Source organism: Parambassis ranga, chromosome 16 (assembly GCF_900634625.1).
Source record: "Parambassis ranga chromosome 16, fParRan2.1, whole genome shotgun sequence".
In the NCBI taxonomy this organism is placed as follows: Eukaryota; Metazoa; Chordata; class Actinopteri; family Ambassidae; genus Parambassis; species Parambassis ranga.
In genome coordinates this window covers 8090982-8111384 of record NC_041036.1, presented here as the reverse complement: position 1 = coordinate 8111384, position 20403 = coordinate 8090982, and the positions used below count along the sequence as shown (strand labels likewise).

The window sequence follows — 20403 nt, the reverse complement described above, 5'->3', positions numbered from 1 at the left end:
ATAAACTAAGTGAGGCCAAAGCTTCTTGATGAAACTTAAGCAAGAAACAAAAGCAGCACATTTGTCAAATATCCCAAGACAAACATTTTCATGTGTCACTAATTTTTCAAAGACTTTTTTTCATGGGCTTCTCTCCCTATATGAAAGTTGCTCATCCATTTCAGGCAAGTTCAAATAAAGAGTATACATGCAGCACTGGCACCAGCCTCTCTGTCACAGCTGACTGAGGAGAGGCAGATTTAGAGTGTGATGAACACTCTGCTGGCTGCTACAACGTTCCTCTTCATAGCAGAGGAACATGAAGGAAACATTTTGGCTTTAACTCAACGGGACACATTTAGCTAAGACATCATAACATTCTGTTGATTGCAATTAGGAAAACATACAGCATTTCAACCCATTTTATCATTCACAGGAAGACGACCCCTGGTTACTTCAGTTGTGCAGAGATCCCCCTCCACGTGGCCTCAAAGGGGGTGACGGGAGTTTAATATAAGGCTGACAGGCCTAACAAGGTTGAGGTCATCCCGGCTCTAATAACTCAGCGAGGAAATACACTGTCTGTCTCCACCGCTCTAAGAGGAGAGACCTGACAGTTCAGTTAACACACTGGTAAATTTAGTGGAGGGCACCTACTCTGGCCTATCTAGTTTCAAGCACACAAGCACATCCACAGACACATAGAAACACAGCTAGACATATGGACGCTATGTCCGTGTGGCTGTTTTTTTTTTCTTAAGCTGCTTGCATGAAAATGCTGTTGCCACACAAACACACACAACTTTCTCCCTTGAAAACCCTTACATGTATCTTGACACATAATAAACATAGTAGTATAGCAGCACTTTCACCTAACCCAGCATTAGTGACTGACATAACACATGATCATCTATCAGTCACACATGTTGAACAATATAAACACAATGCACATTAAAAAGTGGCTAATGCTGGATTGAATGATTTCTTTTATAAACTGACACAGTACTAAAATGTCTTTGTTGTATGAGACCATAACAAAGTCTGGCACGAGGAGTTTTTCATTACTCATCGATGTGCCATATGGATATGATGCAGCTCTGAAAACTTAAGAGTTCAAGGAAAATGTACCCATAAACTTCAATATAAACAATAATTCATTTAACACATCAAAGGCTTGGCGGTAACAGAAAATATGACTTCTTACTTGAGAAAGCGGCTGAGGTATTGGCGGCTACAAGCAGACCAGGAGAAGATACCATTGTGACCAGCTAAGGTAGGAGACATGATGTTGCCCTCTGACTTTTTACAGACGTTGCCTTCCCCATCATGGACCATGCCAAAACTGGAAACGGGATACACAAAGTTGTGGTAACATCTGGAACACTTTGATTTGTCATCACTGGGATCGTGGGAGGGTATGGTTAAAGCCTTACTTGTGCCCAGATTCATGGGCGATGGTGAATGCCAGACCAAGGCCAGTGTCTTCATTAATGGTGCAGCTCCGGTACTTGCTGCACATCCCGCTGATCGGAGCAAATCCTGCGAAAACCAGCAACAGGAATTGCAATTGGTTGCTTTCAGACTATATCCTGTCAAAAATGTAAATCTACAAAAAATATAGAAAACTTGCAATAGGCTTGACAGCATGTGCTGGATATTAAACACTGCATAACTGAGTACAAATTCATCCAATGGTTAAAATACGGGTCTCTGTGGAATCATTCCCAGATCCCCCCTGCTACCTATTTCTTATATCTCTCATTAAACTCCTTTTTTACTATTAAACTCTCTTCATGCCTGTGTCATTCTGTTTCTCTAATCCCTCAATCCAACACACACACACACACACACACACTTACAGCACCCCTGGCTCTGAATCAAAAAGGGTAATACACACGGGGGGGCCTCTCTTAACGTTTTTGTCTCGGCGTCTCATGGAGAATTTAGCCTTGTGTTTTGTTTAATTTACAGCTTCAAGTCACTCGCCATAGAGTGCAAAACCCCCAAAAGTAATGTTCTCATGTTCGTAACGAATGTGAGTAATGATATTAAACATAACAAGGCAGATTGACTGTGAGAACTACCATTTAGCTGCTTTTTTATGTCGGGAAAAGACGTAGGTCATTGGTATTATACACCCGTTTTGAAATATGGATGAAAACATAGAGGAATAGGGCTGTAACAGTAACACAAATAAACTGTGTTATGTTGTGACCGCTGGCTCAAAAATGGCCATTTTAGGTTGCACCTTTGGGAATTAGTCAGCATTGACTCCCATGCACACACATGCACACTCACACCTTTGAACTGAAGCGTTTGTAGCAATGATTAGAGCTAATGCTAGCCTCAACACTTTGAAGTCAAAACTTAAAGGTAGTCTGTGTCCCTCCATGTGTGTGTGTGAGAGAGAGAGAGTCACTTTGTGTTCCTCTGGGACTCCAAATCAAGGTTTCTTCTCACAGTTCGGAAGACAACAATGTGTTTGCATGGTCATTACCACAAACAGGCTGTTGTTAGTTTGTTAGATGGTGCACATTCACAAAGGCACAGGGAGTGTGAACGCTTAAAGCTCACACTCCCTCTTCTAAGCTTTAAGCTTTCACACTCAATATTCAGAAATGATGTTCAGCAGTATACATGTGTGCAATGCTGTGGGAGCCACACAGCAGCAGATATTTTTAACATCGGGTTTGTCTGTTGGGATTGTGGGTCACGCAGTGTGACAGAGGACACTGATGTCTTCCCAGACAACACAGAAGAGAGAAAACGACACTAACACACACAAGCATGGGCAAGTTAAACCTTTGTGCATTTTTCTTACCGCAGAATCTGCTCTAGAGTAACAGCAACAAGCACATACCAAGAGTATCACAGGGTTCATTCTTCCAAGAGCAGATGTCGAGTCCCGTGAGGAGGATGGCGTGGTCGTGGTGTCGGCCGTCCCTGCCGCCCAGCGTAGACTGCCAGTGGCAGAAGCTGCTGAGTGTGTGGTCTGCATGGTGGTTGATCACCAAGCCATCCTGTGAGAGCAGAAGGTGTCTTTACAAATGAATGACTTTACTCTTCCTAATAATAAAAAAAAGAGTTTTTAAATGCACGTTTCTGGATTCTTGGTTGCTCTTCTTTAGTAAGATTTAGTAATCATAAGTCAGGTGAATGAAAAGCAGAAGCCATTGTCCTCCATCAGCTTGACTTTTATTTTTGACAGTATCCCACCTGCCTCTCCTAACCCCCCCCCCCCCCCCCCCCCCCACACACACACACACACGCACATACACACACACACTTTTTTTGCTCATGCTTGCTTTCCAACTCCACTCCAAAAGAATTTCCCTTCTAAAAGTGGCAGAGATCCAAGGAAGCGTAAACTCTGTAATTAACCACTGTAAAAGTCCTCAGTAGTTACGACGACCCCGGGAAAATCTCCTAAGAGATTTAGCCTTTCAGGCATGACAACAAACAAACAAACAAATGATTTGTTACTTGGTGCTTTATGTGTGTGCTTGCAGCACCATGATGAAGATGCTCACCTGCTCTTCATCTAGAAGGATGAGGCCGACAATGACTATGTTGATATTTCCCCCTATTGTGCCGTCTTTGAACAGACTGGAGACCTGGTAGACACAGAAAAAAACATGATGACATATTATTGATGCTACAGCTTGTTAAACACTCTTTATTGCAATGATTGAACAAATGAAATATACAACTTTGACTCAACTAAAAACCATTGAGCAAAGGTAGTGGCCATCAAACATATGAGTACCCTTGATATTAATTGTGCTACAAGCATTAGAGAATCATATATCAAAGAAATGAGACAACGCACTTTGACATTCTTGTTAAAATAACAACACAAAAACCTCCTTAAGGTGCCAGTAAAAAATGACAACCCCAACTGCTGTTTCCAATTCACCATCTTGTGCAGACATCTGATCAGTCATAACAGTCTGGCTTTTGAAAGTCGACTGCTAATCTTTTGTTCATGTTCGCTATCTGTCTTTCTCCCCTGCTGTGTGTATACATCAGGTGCCACTCACAAATCTTTTTTTCCCCTTCTCATTCATTCCTTATGTTCGGTCTTCCTTTACTCTGACTCATAAGAAGACACATGGCTTTGGTTCATTACAAAGAGCAAGAGAAAATGCTGAGGTCAAAGAGGCAATCAAAGCTACTTTACTTAAACTAAGACATCCTAGAACACCAGTGTTTGACAGAGTTTTGGATGTGTAAAGTCTGATCTGATCAAAACAGTGAATCACTGTATTTTCAGTGAAGAAGAAACAATCCGTTTCCATAGAGCTTCGGTGTTCTGTGGTGCATAATAGTACGGCATGTTTTTTAACATCTAAGTATGGGCTAGGAGGCTTATTTTCAACAAATATTCAATAATGTTTTAAGATCCATGAGAGCAGGCGATGCAGGCGATGATAGAGGGGTGTGTGGTTTCTGTGAAACTCCATACTGTATTTAGGTGATATCCTGCGCCTGCTCCAACTTAGTGTTCACAAGAAGGGGGCTATGTTTTCAAAATAGATGGATTATCTTTGGATTTGTCAGTCAGTCAATAAGTAGCAAAAGAAGTGTGACAGAATTTGCTTTGCTTGATCCACTGAGAGGAGAGTGGGAAGGGGGGGTGCTGTGAGGGCGATCGTCTCACACAGGGATCAGTTTCATGTTTTTAGATGTGCTGTTTCTGATAAGTAAACTGTGTGGGTTTAAACGTCATTATCGGCTGTGTAATGAAAAGCAAAGGAAATCACAAGCCAATGCAAAGTCACAGCGCAGCATTAGCATTAGCATCCTAACGTCACACAGCTCTGTCCCATTCCTCTCACCATGTTGAGGACTGTTAGAACATATGTGGTGATGTTCTCGTGGCCGTGGTTGTCCATCATCTTTCTGTCCACCACCACCAGTGTCTCTACGTTGAGTTTCTGATTGCCCTGATTCTTCGTCAGTGCTGCCCTTTTGTTCCTGGAGATAAACTTGTACTCATCTGGGAGGATAAACACATCTTCTTCTGGAGGTTTGGGCATGTCTGTGGAAACAAATAAATGAAGTAATTAACTGTTTTGATTCCCTTTAATGGAGGTTTATGGAGTGCACCAGCTAGAGCTACAACGAGTGGAAACAGAGGCATACATAGAACCTTTCTATTCCACACCTGATCTGAAATTGACTTATAGCCATTAGCCCAATGGCTAAAAGTGAACACACATCCCTTTCTCTCGGAGCTCACCCCGAAGCCACGCCTCCAATCACATGGACGTGCATTACCTGAACATGAGCTGCAGTCTGTGACTTCGGCCATCATGCACATACCTCTCTGGTGCGTGCAGAGCAGGAAGAGAGTGACAACCAGCCAATACTCCGCGCAGGGCCCATCCGGATGATTGGCTGATGTTTTTAGCATTTTATAGCTTCCACAGATAATTCATATTCTTCATTTTAATGCGAAACTGCTGAACTAATTGGTTGCTATCGGATTGTTAGTTACACTAATTTAACAAAAACTGCATCAGAATGAAATCTCCTACCCTACCTTTAACCAGTGACTCTGGCAAGTAGCTGACAACCACTCCAGATGATTAACTATACTCTTACTTTTGTGACCTGATGTCATGGGATAAACTGCAGACTGGGCTTTATTCCTGTTGTTGACTCTGGCAGTCTTAGTGTTATTCTACTATTAAGTAAAGTGTAAAACGCTGTGCATTAGCTGCGCCTACTGAAAGTCACAATACGCAACAACCTGTTGGCCTCATGAAAGATTTAAATCACACCCATTTTTCTGTCGGCGTAGCCACCGAGGAGATGCGGTTTCACAATCCGATCTGACACAATATTTATTACAGAACGTAAAACAAATTCACTTATCAACATGTCCGTGCTTCATTCACCATTTCAGAATCTGTGAATAAAGGGTAATTTTGAATGGTGCCAGAAATGGTGTCATTGCTCAAGAGATAAGATAAGGGAAAGCTTTTTATATATATAAAATGCAGTTAATTTACAATGACTGAACATGTGACTCATACACTTAATCTCAACCATCAAATGCTTTTAATGCACCTTTTTGAAGCTCGGTCGCCTCTGTAAATCAAAGCACCACCTTACATTGCACTACACCAGGTCAACAGTACACCTGTCAATGCAGCAGCACCGCCTTAAAACCATTGTGTCAATGTTAACGTTATTATCGCCTCAAATCTTTACTTTTGTGTTTTAAGGTTATCAAAACTTTCACCTATCACTGCCTGGGCTGAGATAAACTATAAAGGCTGGAAAGTTTGCTTATATTGGTATGAAAGCAGGTGAGCGGCCTTTTTGACTAAAACACAGCACAGGTGTTCGGTGATGTCACCTCGTGGAAATGTAAACATCCGTGTGTTTTCACAGGGGACAGGCAGCTGGGGTTCTGCAGGGTAATGGAGGTGGTATCAGCCCAATCCCTCCCTGTGCTTTTTTCAAATGACCTCTGACACACTAGCAATGTTAACTGATCTTGTGGTAATTTCTTGAGAGCAAACATTTGTCACAGTGCATATTAGTGAACATAATCCTTTTCCCTTAACCTTTCACAGGTTAAGTCACTTGTGAAGTCAACCAAAAAAATGTCCATGTAAATTGAGATTCTGCTTTTTTTATGAAAGCTTCCCATCCTGAGGTTCCATTCAAACATGTTGTTGTGTTTAAAAGCTATCAAGTGAAAATGCTGTCTTTAATCTAGCTTAGATCAATATAATAAGCCACATCTTATGCTGAATTCTTGGATTTACAGTTTGCTGCTTGAGGATCAACAGCATCACACACTGCTGTTTCTCTCTTTAACACAGAAGGGGCTAATGATGTGTTAACAACCACATGCTAACACACGCTCTGCTACCTTCAAAGTGGCGTCAACCTGTAAAATGTGGCATAACTGAAAGGTGTCACCAAATTGTGTTGAGTTGTGTTACTATAACATCATAACATTCACCATTTCTGACCTTGTGAACTGCTGGCTGCTTATTTTCTGTGTGAAAATTGTAAAAACTGTGATAATCTCTTCTAAAAATGTGCAATGTGAGAAGTATTTCTAGGTGGGAACATGTCGGTTTTGTGGTCCTGTAGCTGTGGTACTGCATATACTCTAAAGAGATTAGTATGAGAAATTGCCCTTACATACATTTCTTCCTTCTCCCACAGAAGTGCTGCCTCTGCTTCTCCCCATGCCTGTAGTCGCTGTCATGGCGATGGCTGCTGCGGTGATGCTGGTTTTCATGATGCTTCATCTGGTCACTGCTGCTGTTGCTGTTACTCTTGTCAAAGTGATAACTGTGGTCATCACCGCGCTGTTCTTGCGGCCCCCTGTATTGATCTTTATTAAACATGTTGACGGTGGAGTCCGTCTGTGCAACAAAGTGTCTGTGTGATTTGTGATGAGACGAATCTGCAGATCTCTTCTGAAGCACCCGAGGCCATTGACCTTTCTCGTCCATCCTGGTGTTTCTCTCACTCTTGTAGAGGATGTGTGGCTGTTGATTGAAGGGTGCTGTGAAGTTCTCCCTTTGTGCAAGGCTGCGTGACACAGGTCTCAGGAAATAGTCTGCATCCTGGGTGCGGATCAAACCTGACTAGAGGCAAAACAGAAAGTCCAATTAGTTTTACAGCACTCTGTCTTTGATGCATTTAGCCTGGTCTAATCTGCTGTAGCGCCTGAGTCGTATGCACTTTAGACTAAAATGAAGTAATAAAGCTGAACTACAAACAATGACCTATGCAGTAAACACTGTTGATGTCAAACACTTCATATGCTGGCACATTGTCTTACACTGAAAACAGACTGAAGAGCAGCAGTAATAACTTTTAACCAACAACTTTATTTAGCTTCTCCTTTAAGTGTCCAATCCATCTCTGTCAGCAATTAGTCAAGATCTGACTCTTGGTCACTACAGCATGACCCCTGTAAAACCTCTGTGCTGCTCAATTACTGGCCTTGTTTCTTCATGTTTAACATCTGTTCAGGGTCACCCAGCCTTCATCAGAAAGACTGAACTTCAAACAAAAGGGTTAATGGTATATTATTTAGTAAACACATGACATTTATTAGAAATGTAGCAAATGAAAAATGTTATTATTTAAACCCTAAGCCACAACAACCCTCAACTCCTCATATCTACTATGGATGAAATATGATGTTTGCCAAAAACATATGTAGATGCAATCTTGGGAAAGACGAGTTTAAATGTCTTCACTGACCTTAATCTCTCTCTATTTTAGTTTATTTCGGTCCCTGTCCCAAACAGACAGAGACATTTTCACCCTTATTCCATTTTCAACAAACTTCTCTCTCCAGCAGATTCACACACACACAGCTCTCTGCCTGTCTCTTTGTCTCACTCAGTCTCTCTAAACACGCACCACATCTGCGCTGACAGTCAACTGGCACGTAGAGTTTGGACTTTAACTGCACTTGGCAGTAACTGTGATTTCCCTAAAATACGTTTAATTGACTACAGCCTCCTTTTTTTTCTTTCTTTTTTTTTACTGTGTGAGGGGAGTGTGAGGTCCTTCATCTCTGCAGCCAATTCGCTGGCTGACAAAAACACTGTCACAGTAGTTTTGACTGGGTCCAGAGTGTGTGTGTGTGTGTGCATATCTGGATGTGTGAATTAATACAAGGTGAATGGATGTGAGACAAAAAAAGGATGAGAGACAGCTGGAAAAAGTGAGATTATAAATGCATGTGTGAGTGTGCAATAAAGTCTCTCGTTGCAATTAGTCAGTCTTGCAGGAGCGATCCTCTATTGGTGATTTGTTTGATGTTTCTTTGATGGCCAAAATTTGATGTGTTTCATCATCACTTGCTAACTCTAGAAGTGGAGCAGTCTTGAGTCTCTGGACTGCATTCAATGTGAAAATAATGAACTGAGTGCAGATGAATACAAGCCAATAACAGATAGGTTAGCCATGACAGCAGTCACCATGCAGTTTAAAGCTTTCATCACATTAAAAGTTACATCCTTTTATTAGTTCTTCAGCTGCCAAACTGGCCTATCACTACTAACACATTGCATTATCTTGATCTATATAACACATGCACATCTGCGCTGCTGAGTGTCAGGTTCATGGTCAAGTGTGAAAGAATACGTGCTCAAATCCCACTGTTAGGTTTCACGTTCTTACTGCAAACCAGCGGTTGTTTACAGGTGTTTGTGGGTCACATAATGATCATTTCCCACCCTGCAGTAAACCAGTGTTTCAAAGACAAAAGGTAACCACAAAGAGTGATGCGGAGACATATTTTTTTTGGAGACATATTTACAGCCGGAAACACACTTGACCAGTACTTACTGAGATGATTACCATCTTTTAAAGACACACAAAAAAAACAACAATGGATGCTTCATAATAAAGCACACAGCATGTTTTCCTACATCAGCAACTTACCACTGCTGTCTGTGTTAAAAACCCCCTAAAATGCTGCAGCTGTTGTTTTCCTCACAATCCAAAACAATGTCATTCCAAGTGCAAAGAGGCAACGCTGACTACAGATGATTGACTCAAATTAACTTTGGGGAATAAGAAAAAAAAAAGAAAAAAGAGGGTGGGGGGAGCAATTATTGAGCAAAAAAGAGAGAGGCTTACTAATGCACTACCACCTTCCACTGTCGCCTGCCTGCCTGCCTGCCAGCGGTCGACAAATATCCAAGCCAGAATTGTTACTTACAATCACATGTGACAACCGGTGCATGATTCCACATGGCACCCGCCCCGTTGCTGTGTAATCACTGACAATTGTCAAGATTTAGTTCCAAGTCACGGTGAGGCCTCTGACCCAAACTGGGCCGCTGTCAACCTTCAAAACTTCACGTGCTAAGTATTTATTCTGTCTGGGTGGGAGGGTGGGTGGTATATGAATATAGGAGCATTATAGTGAGGAGATACTGTACAGTAAAATGGGTGCCATGTGTTGATGCTTTTGGAAGAAAGGAATCAAATTTTCCGTCTTATGATGTTTTTTGTCATGAGGGGTTATTTTTGGTCAGCCCAGTCCAATGGCAGTAAAATGAGATGGGACAGATAAAAGCATTGAAAATCCATGATGGAAAGAGACAATCACAGGACTCACACCTGCAGCCTGTTCTGACTGGACTGTTTAGTTACGAGTCGCTATGGAAACTGTCATGTTCTGATACATATTAAAGCATAGTTTGGAGTGCACAGGGTAGAGGAACTCTGCGTTTACAGCGAAGATATCTACATTGCTGTATTACTTACAGTAAGCTTATTTTCAACTGCTTGCTGCCAAGGGTCTCTAACTCACGTGGCAAACATGACTTGGCTTTGACTTATGTTTACATCTGCACATGACTCTACATTAGAACAGCATAGAGATATGTATGTGAGACATAATTCAGGAATCATGAATTTAATCATAATTTCTAAGATTAAAGACTTTTGAGCAATTTCACTTGACACTTATATAGTGTCAAAGTGACACTTTAAAACATGAATGTGTTAAATTCTATGGTTTTGTATTTGCATGTGACACAAGCTCAGATAAAGATATTTCCAACAATCTATATCTTCAAATAACTTTTAAATAAATATCATAAATATAACTTCTTGGACCATCTTGGACGTCACTGTCCACACATCCTCCTGTTTCCTTTCATCAACATTTGCCATCAATGCCTCTAATTATTTAAGAAATGCTGTCTTCATGTAGTTTGTCCTGTACTGACGATATTGAATCCAGATGTTCATATTGTAGATTTTAATGCGAGTAAAATATATTTTTGTGAGTAAACCATATCAGAAAGGCACATATGGAGACCACAACTAACAACAGTGTGCTGTACGTGTATTGTGTGTGTATAGTACAATAAATTCAAAATGTTTGCCAAAAAACGTTCCCCTCTTTGTGTGATGTCTTCAGTCTGTAAATCCATCCGTCATGCACAAAACAACACACATCTGCACTTTCTTCAAGCGCATGTGTGTATGCAGGCCACTATGTTAGGAGATTAGGCCACACTAGTGCCTTTCCTGAATAGCCGAAGTCTTCAGATTACACAGTGCGCTCGACGAGGTGCAAATAGCAGTCATAAAATGCTGAAACACTACTTGGGAGGGCGCAAACAGCTGGACTCTCTGGAGACAGACTCATCCAGACAAGCAGCGACAGGAACGGGGGGTTGGGAGGGTAAAGAAAACGGAAATGGGGGTGGGTGGGGGGGCACTCAGTGCATTACAAGGTGCACCTGACTGTGAGCAGTATACATTTTTCGCTCGTTAACCTGCAACACATCAACAGGATGGAGACCAAAGACTTACTACTACGAGTTATTTTTAGTAAAAGGATTTTAGTTCTGTTAGAGGAAGCTATTCCTAGCAGAAACTAAGATAGCAAGGAAAAATCAGCAGAGTATGCGTTAACCTGTGTTTTAGTATCTTTGTTTGTTGTTAGATATGTTGTTCACTTGTTGCCAGAGTTGTACATCCCACTACCTGAACTATCCAGCCTTACTTTTGCAGGTACTGCCTGTGTTTGACACCTGAGCCATGTGCCTGCTGAAACATCTTCTTGCTTGTTGCTGTAAAACATTAAAATGTCTAAAGCAACCTTATCTCCTGCTCACATAAGGCTGTGTTAAGTTAGGCAAAAACAAGGGGAGAATTTGTCTTCTCACATCTGCTTTTCAAGAGGAAAAAAACCTGACAGAATAAAGTTCAGCTAGGATTTATGTTTGGATAATTTATTGCATTTGATTCAGAAAGACTGATTCCATTAAGGCTCAGTTTCTAGTAACCGAGGGCATGGATTCAAACTTTTGCTTTGTGTTGACAGAGTTTATTGAAAAATTGGAACTGACAGTCTAGCAGCACACTTTAACACAGTCAACATTTCTTCATCAATTAGGGATTTCCAGGTTATATTACACAAACTGGAGGTCTGCACAATTAGGAAACTGTTCCAAACTCACTGCAGCCCATCTCATGTGCACGTCACTCAGTGCCTAGTCTGCTCTGTGTGACCGGGGAAACCATGAGTGATGATAAAACTAGTAACAATCCTTGCAAAACACTTGATGTATATCATGTTGAAAATTGATGATAGCAACCTGCCAAGACCACACTGTGTGCTTTTCAAAGCTTCATCACATCAGTAGATCATCCCTCATATATTCTTGGAAATCCCAGAGGTGGGACCGATGTGCAGCATTCTATTATTACCACTACTACAAGCCCTGAGGCCAGAAACACACCCGTCCTTTTTTTACAAGAGGAAAACACATGCCCTCCAAGTGATTTGTAGCAGGCTGGACATTTCCCTTTGATACAAAAGGATAATGTGGTAAGCACAGTGATAATGAAGCAGACCCACATCTGGAAGCAAGATTAAAACAGCTGCAGTGCTGAAGCGTCATCTAATATAGTTTTAAATGAGATTAATGCTCTCAAATATTTATAGACACATTAAAAAGACATTAAAGCTACTGAGAATAGGATCATTTTTGCCCATTTACTGCCTAGCAATGCTAGCCAGAATATAGCATTATCAATGGCAGTAGTGATGCAGTGGGTGGAGGGACATTTGTGAATGATCTGCCAATTTGGGTAATGTTAGAAGTAGACTAAGGTAGTAGTTACATACAGGCAAATGTTTAGCATGTTAGCATGCTAACATCTGTCTACACTTTACTTGTAGTGTAGATGTTAAAATACTACAAAGCTTGTCCAGTGAGAACTTAATGATTGTGAAAGTTTTTTTAATGTATCATTTAACTTATTATTAAACTTAATAAACTTATTTCAGTCTGGACTTGAGTTGTGCCCATGCAATGAGTTTTGCTTTGAGTTATGCTAGAAATAAAGATGCATGGTGCCGTACTGAAACAATGCTTGCACAGCACCCATCTGCAGTAAAGGGCATCATGCTGCAGCATAGAGTCGACACAGAGGAGGAACTGTTTTATCCTCTCTCTTTCCACATGTGTGCGACCTCGTTGGAAACCATTTGGCAGGTGAAGAGTGCCATCGCTGGGATTGACCTGCTACTTTTATTCCACCACTTCCCTGCTTGAGATTTTTATGGCTGATCTCTCTACTGTCATCAAAGCCTAGCTAACCACTGGGCTGTCGCAGAAGAGGAGACTTGAAAAGGCAACTTAGACGTCAACTTTACAACATCACACTCTCTACAAAGGGGGTTTCAGTGCTCCAAAATGCCAGACAGGGAACAATGGCCCTCTCTTCTCACTCTGATGTTTCTTTATCTATCTATCTTCCCACAAGAGAAACTTTAACATAGTGGCCCATCAGTGTGAGTCACTCTAAATGCAGATGGATAATTTCTCACAAGAATGACAGAGCAAACAAGGATGATGAAATGGTCTCATCTTTGTGGTATCATGGTGCAGTTGGGGGAACAGGTGCTGTGCTCCTCTGGTCAATATTTGCCTATTGCCAGCCACATGAAACTGGTCAAAGTGCAAGGTCTCCTATAAGCCTTCAGGTGTCTTAGTGGACTCTCTTGTCCAGTCAGATCAAACATTTAGTGCAAACTCATATACAACATTACACTTTTTCTTCTGGAGACTTCTACTCATCCAATCCCTTATTGTCAAATTCCATCTTTATCTTTCCCCTGGAGCCTACATACCTTTGTCTGCTAATATTGCTTGGTGGTTCCCTCATTCACATCAGAAAAATCCCCCTTCTTGCACTGACCCACTCTGGCCTAGACAGCCCAATTCGTGAGAACCACATTTACAGTCCCTACAACCCCAGGACCCTTTGGCTTAATCTTTTATTGAGATCTGGTCTGATCACACACACACACACACACACACATACACACACACTAACACACACACACACACACAAACACACACACACTTGAACGCACACACAGAATAAGAGGCATCCCTGGAGATGTGCCATTCTGTGTCTGTAGTTTTAGAGGGCAATTCTCAGACACAGCAGTGGTCCTCTACAGGAAAAATATAAACAACAAAACAGCAAAGACGAGCCAAGGACGGGAATTTATTAGAGCTAGAAACATTGAAAGGCCATGCTGAGTGAAGCGTTTTGAAGACATTTGTTGTGTTCAAACTGTAAAACGACAGCAGATCTGATCTGCCTTCAGAAGAAAAATGATGTGATCACTGGCCTCAATGTGAAATCTACAACCAAGTAACACTGCAGATGTTTCTTTGCTTAGTTTAGCTTGATTCCCTGCACTTCCAGTCACTGCTGACTTCTAAATGAATGTCTACGTGTAAGCGTAACACTGAGAGGATTATGTGTGTGTGTATTCATGAAGTCCTTTGTTCTCCAGTCCAGACTGCTGGAGAGGGCTAGTGTAACACTTGGACTCTTGGGGGTGAAGCTGCCTCAATTCAGCATACTTAATGTCATTCTTACAGGAATGTTTCCTTTATTTTCTTGTGGCAGAAGAAGAGGACCACCAAGGCAAAAAGTAGAAATGCTGCCAGAACTGTCCACAGAATGCAAAGTAGTCTGAGGCAGATAATTAGGATTCACCTTATTCAGAATATTTGCCTAAACAATACAATGACTTTTATCCAGGACGAAAACCCCATCAGAACAAATGCAGCACAAGTTTTAGGTTCACACACTACAGCCTTACCTAACACCTACAACATAACTTGCACATCATACTTTAACCAATAAATCTGCTCGGTGTTGGATTTGGATATCAGGTTACTAATAGTGCAGCTTTTACATTACAGTAATATTAACATTGCTTCCAGTGTCAACTTAGCTTTCTACCCTGTTACTATCCATTCAAATGCCACCACCCCACCCTTCCTATAAGACAATTAACTTGAATTATATTCGCTATATTTTGCAATTTGAACACAGTCATTTCACTTTTTTATGATGCCAGCAGCTAAGGCAAAGATGCCGCTCCGTGTTAAGGCGTGTTATATATATGTGTACTGAAATGCACGTGTCAGCCATGAAAGCTGGTGGGACTAGTATACTGTGTGCTAAATAAGAAGATGAAACACCACCACCACATTGTTTTGGCACAATTGGCTAGTATGTCTCTTTTCCCTGGCTTATAGACCAAACATGATGTGGTTGTTCACAGGCCTGACTTTTCCACTCATTAGCTATTCATTAGCTGATTTAGGCAAAAGTACAATATACATGGAATGAGTTAGAACTAATGATGCACGACAGACTGGAGGAAGAAACTCCTGTGCGTCACTCGCCAACTTAACTCAGTGGGTTTTTAAGTCAACCTAAGTCAAAAATAAGTCAATCTTCTGACCACACCAAGCAGACAATGCTCTGACTCAAGTGCTGTGTGAGAGGCAGCCCGACAGAAGCATGCTGAAAGAACTAATTGATGACAGTCATGATGTGTCGCAGATGAGGACAGAGTCTCACAATGAGAGAATTGTAGTTTTATCTAGAATGTACCAGCTGACTTTATTTTTTTCCTCCTTCCATCCCTCTTTTCCCCTCTCAGTCTTTCCTTCTGCTGAATGTCATCTGGGGTCTAATATCGTCTAACTTAAAATGACAGTGAATGATGTGTTTAATGCTGTCAGTCAATTAGTTCTGCTCCGTCTTCAGTGTTAATTCTGTGTTTTCTAAACCTTTAAAGGGTCAATGACCTCTCTCTTTCACTGGAACCCTGACACTGTGTTTATATTATTGAGGGTTGCTGAATGAGCCAAATTTTTTCAGCTCTCAAGCTTACTGTTTCTTCTAGGTCAGTGAGTACGATTACAGTATGCACTGATATATGATATAATATATATGATACAATATAAATGCTGCCAAACCCAAACTAAAATAAAAATATCCAAAATACCAACTTGATGAACAGGCCCTGAAGTTGTTGTGACTGAAACAAACCCACGTGCATCAATCCAGACTTATCTACTCCCCACTTTCTCACCCAGTCCCTCCTGCAAGTTGACTCTGTGCATGCTCAGACTCACCATTCCCATGCATGTGGACAGTGCCACTGAGGAGTTGACCCTCGACCTCAGTGACCCCTGGTAAAAGCAAAGGTCGTCCTGGTAGTAGGCCTTCAGGCTCTTGGTGCCGTTCTTTCCCAGGACCTGGATGGTGAAGCCAGGTGCAATCAGGCTCTCGGAGGCCTCCCTCAGCTCCATGTGGAAGTCCTGCCCCAAGCCACTCAGTCGGAAGTGGACTGTTTCACTGCTGCTGTCTGTGTTTGATGAGTCTGCATCTGGGGTCAGGGATCTACGTCGTCTTCTGCGCTGATGGTGGGCAATTTCATGAGAGATGTAAACACCACTGTGGCTGACTTCGTATGGAGATACAATCTCGTATTCTGGGTAAGACAGAAAAGTATGGCCTGGTGTTAAAATTGGAACAAACAGCACACAGAGAGCATTTAAAACATTTAAAGCCAGATTAAACCCTTTGGATGTAGCCATATCAAAAATATAGAGAACTGATGAGACATCAGAAACTGTATCTTGTAGATGTTATTTGGCAAAAATAACACATATTGTTCTTGCTGTACTAATTGAATGTGTCATCGTCATTTACTGCGATACACTGCACATCATGCTGCGCTGCAGTACCTCAGTTGCCTCACAGGCTGGATGAAAAACCACAACCTTTCCCTTTCCTATGTCAGTTCTCCTTGACCTGCCTCATATACTTTTGCTGGCAGGGTCAAGGAAGAGTTACAAGAAAAGGAAGACTTCTAGACAATTTCAATGCTGTCCCCTTTCAGCAGAGAGTGAATCGTGTTTGACCTCATGTTTTACTACAGTTTTTACTACTACAGCCAGAGCTGGATAACTGCAGGTCATAAAGAGGGATGGAGGCAGGTCATCAGCCTGGCATCTTCGCCTAATGCTGCTGCAGTCACAGAAGCTAATGGGCTTTCCTCAAAAGGTCAAACCAAAAGTAGCTGATTCCTTGAGGTGCACAGAAATGGCTTTTCCAGGGGAAATCATGACAGTACACACGGCTCATGTTCATGCTGTGGGAAGGAAAGGCCTGACAGACAAACAGAGGGTGTCCATATAATTAATGAGGCACATCAGTTCTTGGAAACTTTGCATGGTTTGCACTCTGACTATAATACATATATGTATAAAATGTGTTAAAATATGCATTTCTTACTATAAGTAACCAGGAAGTCATTAAATAAAAAAAACATCACCACTGATTTCGATACACTGTTGTCGCAGTCTATGCAAATATGGCTAGCCTGGCCATGCCAATGTGATATGCTGTCACTTTTTCAAGTTGAAGTGCACAGATATAACAGTAACTCCTGGACATATAGTCAACAAGTGACAGTCTCAGTTACTCTATGGTACTGGCCTGCTTTAGCAAGCCTTAATAATAAGTAAATATAGCACGGAGACAGACATGTTTTGGCAGTGGGGAAACATGCCGAGTGGCAGACAGTGTGTCATCACTGGCAGCTTGAATGCTTGAAGATTTAATTTGGTTATTTGGTGCACCTTGAGGCTGACTCAAAGCCCCTAACTGCAACATGACATATGCTCATTAGTGGATGCATTTATTTAAAGCAGCCTGCTTTAATATAAATGCATGCATCTTAGTGTGTCTGTGCATGGTGGGAAGCAAACTTCCAACCCTTGTGAAGTGCTACCTGTGTTATCTATCTGCAGGACTGCAAGCAGACACCAAAGCACTTAGGCAAAACCAGAGCATATCTATGCCTCTTTGTCCACCTCCCCCCCTCAAGACACACACTTGCATGCACACTTACATCTTGTTAACTGTCCCACCCTAACTCAAAAAACAGCTGCAATGACCCGTGTCTGACAGTATACAAACAAAGAGCCTACGGGAACAGTGCAGCACACACACACACACACATCTTGTCTGCTAGACTGAGACAAAATCCTGCAGTTGTTGGTTTTTCAGTTTAGTGGCTCCTCAGAACCATTAGCACTGACAGGAGTTTTAACCAGTAGGTACCTTACCTTTAAGTTTACAATTGATTGCACTTATGCATGTGATACACGATAACATGAAAAAAAGTTAAATAGTTATTGACACTCTGGCTATGATGATCTGACAACAAACATGATGGAGAGGATCATCTCCACATGCACCCAGAAGTTGTTTTACTCCTAAACAGCAACAATAACAACACACACACACACACACACACACACACATGATCTGAAGGGGGATGCACAGTCGAAGAAGTTGCTGACTCAGTGCATCCACAAAACAAAGACCAGATGAAGGTCTTGCACTCAACTGCTTGCAGTAATAATTGACTAAACAGGCACCAGTGCATCGTCATTAGGAGAGAGGTTTGGTCAATCCTCAGTTCATTTCACCCATCTAAGTGCATTGTTATTGTTGTTTTGTTTTTTTTTTGAGCAAGATGAATGTCACAGTGTCATGTTGATGGACTAATTTAACTCTTTATGTTCAATGGCTCCACAATAGGTGGAGGTAAACTTTGGTTTTCAAAACATGAATTTAACAGTGTAAAATCAAGTGCTGCAGCAGACACTGGTGTCTCTGTGTCAGGGTGCAGGTCGCCCCCCAGCGGTAAAGACAGGTAACACCCGGCGCAGGTGAGCGCTGTTTGCCCGTTTTAATGGATGCAGTGGACAAACTTTATTCTGAAAGTGTGCGTCAAAAAGCACTGCATAATTCACAGCAAACGTCATCAAAGTTACGATATTCATCACAGACATATTAGCGAAATATATCAGATATTATGTCCAACAGTTAACACATACATACCTGTGTGCTGAGGTAAATTGAGAGATCGGAGCAGAACCGATGCGCCTTCAGAACTGTTAGCACCATTATTTAAAATGTCGCCCTGTGAAGAAAGGAAGTGTAAAACATAACATGTTTATATTCTGCAAATGTATCACGATCCTCAGTGTTGACAACTTTATACGCTTTGCACCAAGTAATACAACAGACTTACTTTGCTCAGTGGAAAAAAGCAACAGAGGTGGAAAAGGAGCAGCGTCCGGTTTCTCCACTCTTCACGAGAAAGACGCAAGAAAGCCATGTCTGTAGATCACCTTTTAGCGCAAAAAGTCTAAATGACACCGCCACTTCCCAGCAGTACCAACAAGTACAAATAAAAACAGTGCAACAGCAGAGGCAGCAGTTCTGCTTGTGATGGGTGAAGCATCAACACGCTCAAGATGCTGCCGTTTTTAGTTCATCCACAGTGGTCTCCATTCATTCCCAAGCGCAGTATCCAGACGCGGTGAACTCAAGTTCTCTCTCCCGGCGAGTCATTTTCCTTTTTTTCCACTCAGACTAGAATCTAAGTTCTCTCTCTCTCGCTCTCTCTCTCACTCTGCCGCGCTCTCTCTCTCTACCCAGTGACCCCCGCGGACCATTTTGACTCCCAAAGAAATCATGTGATTGTCTTAAATAGGTCTGCGTCTTGGCAACAGCACACTTCTATGAAAGTCCCACAGAGTCCCACTATGTTTCTTGAGGGAGCACAAAACACAAGACTGGGTGAGTGGGTGGGTGTTTTGAGGAGTGGGTGTGGGGTGTGTGTGTGGGGGGGGGGGCTGTAGCCAATCACATGTGACACCTGTGTTGAGAGATGTGGTTTGTATCCTTTTCTTGGCTTGCAGAAGGTGTATGTCAGAGGAAGCTGGCAGCGACAGCCTATGCTGCAATTACATCTCCTCCTTATGCATTGTAAAGAGAATATATTTTTTCTCCACATTCATTAGAAATACTTTCCAAAATAGGATCGAAAATATTTATTTGAATTCAATGGTCTAAATCTGGCAGCCAAGTTTTCACCCTGCAGCAGGTAATCAGTAATTTGTGATGGTTTACAATCTGAAATGTAACCTCTGACCCTGTTTAATCCTCTCGTCATTCTCCCATCTCTCCCGTATTCCGCAGCTGCACTGATAGGCAGACTGCCAACATTTCTTAACTCCCCACAATCATTCATAGAAGTGCTTAGGAGTGTGGGAGCCAAAAAAAAAAAGGATCGGGAGCGCTTTGTTTCATATTCTGGAGCATTTCATCCTCCCCAAAGGAAAACCAGATGAGATTTCTGCTGTGCAGCAGGAGAAATAAATGTGTGACGGTTTACGCAGTGATCCTTTTGGCACTATATCAGCATCAGTGAGAGGAATCAGAGGTGATCGTAAGCAAGTTGATGTTACAACCCCCATTTTTATAACCTATAGCCTATGGAACAGAGGCTGAAATTCTGCTTATGGTTTCTGCAAAGCTGATGCAGACACACAGTTTGTGAGGAGTCTCTCCATTCTGATTGATAAAAAGCCAGCCATGTTTCAGTTGTCCAGCATGGTAAATAAATGTCCTGCAGTCTTCAGGGTGTGTTTTGCACTGGAATGCAAGGTGTTTAGTGTATCTTCCAGATGGTTTGCACAATGTAAGATTAGGGATCACATG

General features: G+C 41.8%; 1 protein-coding gene across 1 annotated transcript in view; it reads right to left on the bottom strand.

The window, feature by feature from the left end:
- Positions 1-19303, bottom strand: part of adamts16 (ADAM metallopeptidase with thrombospondin type 1 motif, 16) — a 39275-nt gene extending 19972 nt beyond the window's left edge. Inside the window, exons 1-9 of the mRNA XM_028425670.1 lie at positions 18929-19303; positions 18736-18817; positions 15954-16312; positions 7151-7598; positions 4818-5020; positions 3510-3593; positions 2840-2999; positions 1413-1518; positions 1184-1321 (exon numbers count right to left, since the gene is read on the bottom strand). Coding sequence (XP_028281471.1) covers positions 1184-1321; positions 1413-1518; positions 2840-2999; positions 3510-3593; positions 4818-5020; positions 7151-7598; positions 15954-16312; positions 18736-18817; positions 18929-19015 — 1667 coding nt within the window. The 5' untranslated portion in view covers positions 19016-19303. The remainder of the gene's footprint in view (positions 1-1183; positions 1322-1412; positions 1519-2839; positions 3000-3509; positions 3594-4817; positions 5021-7150; positions 7599-15953; positions 16313-18735; positions 18818-18928) is intronic.
- Positions 19304-20403: the final 1100 nt, after the last annotated feature.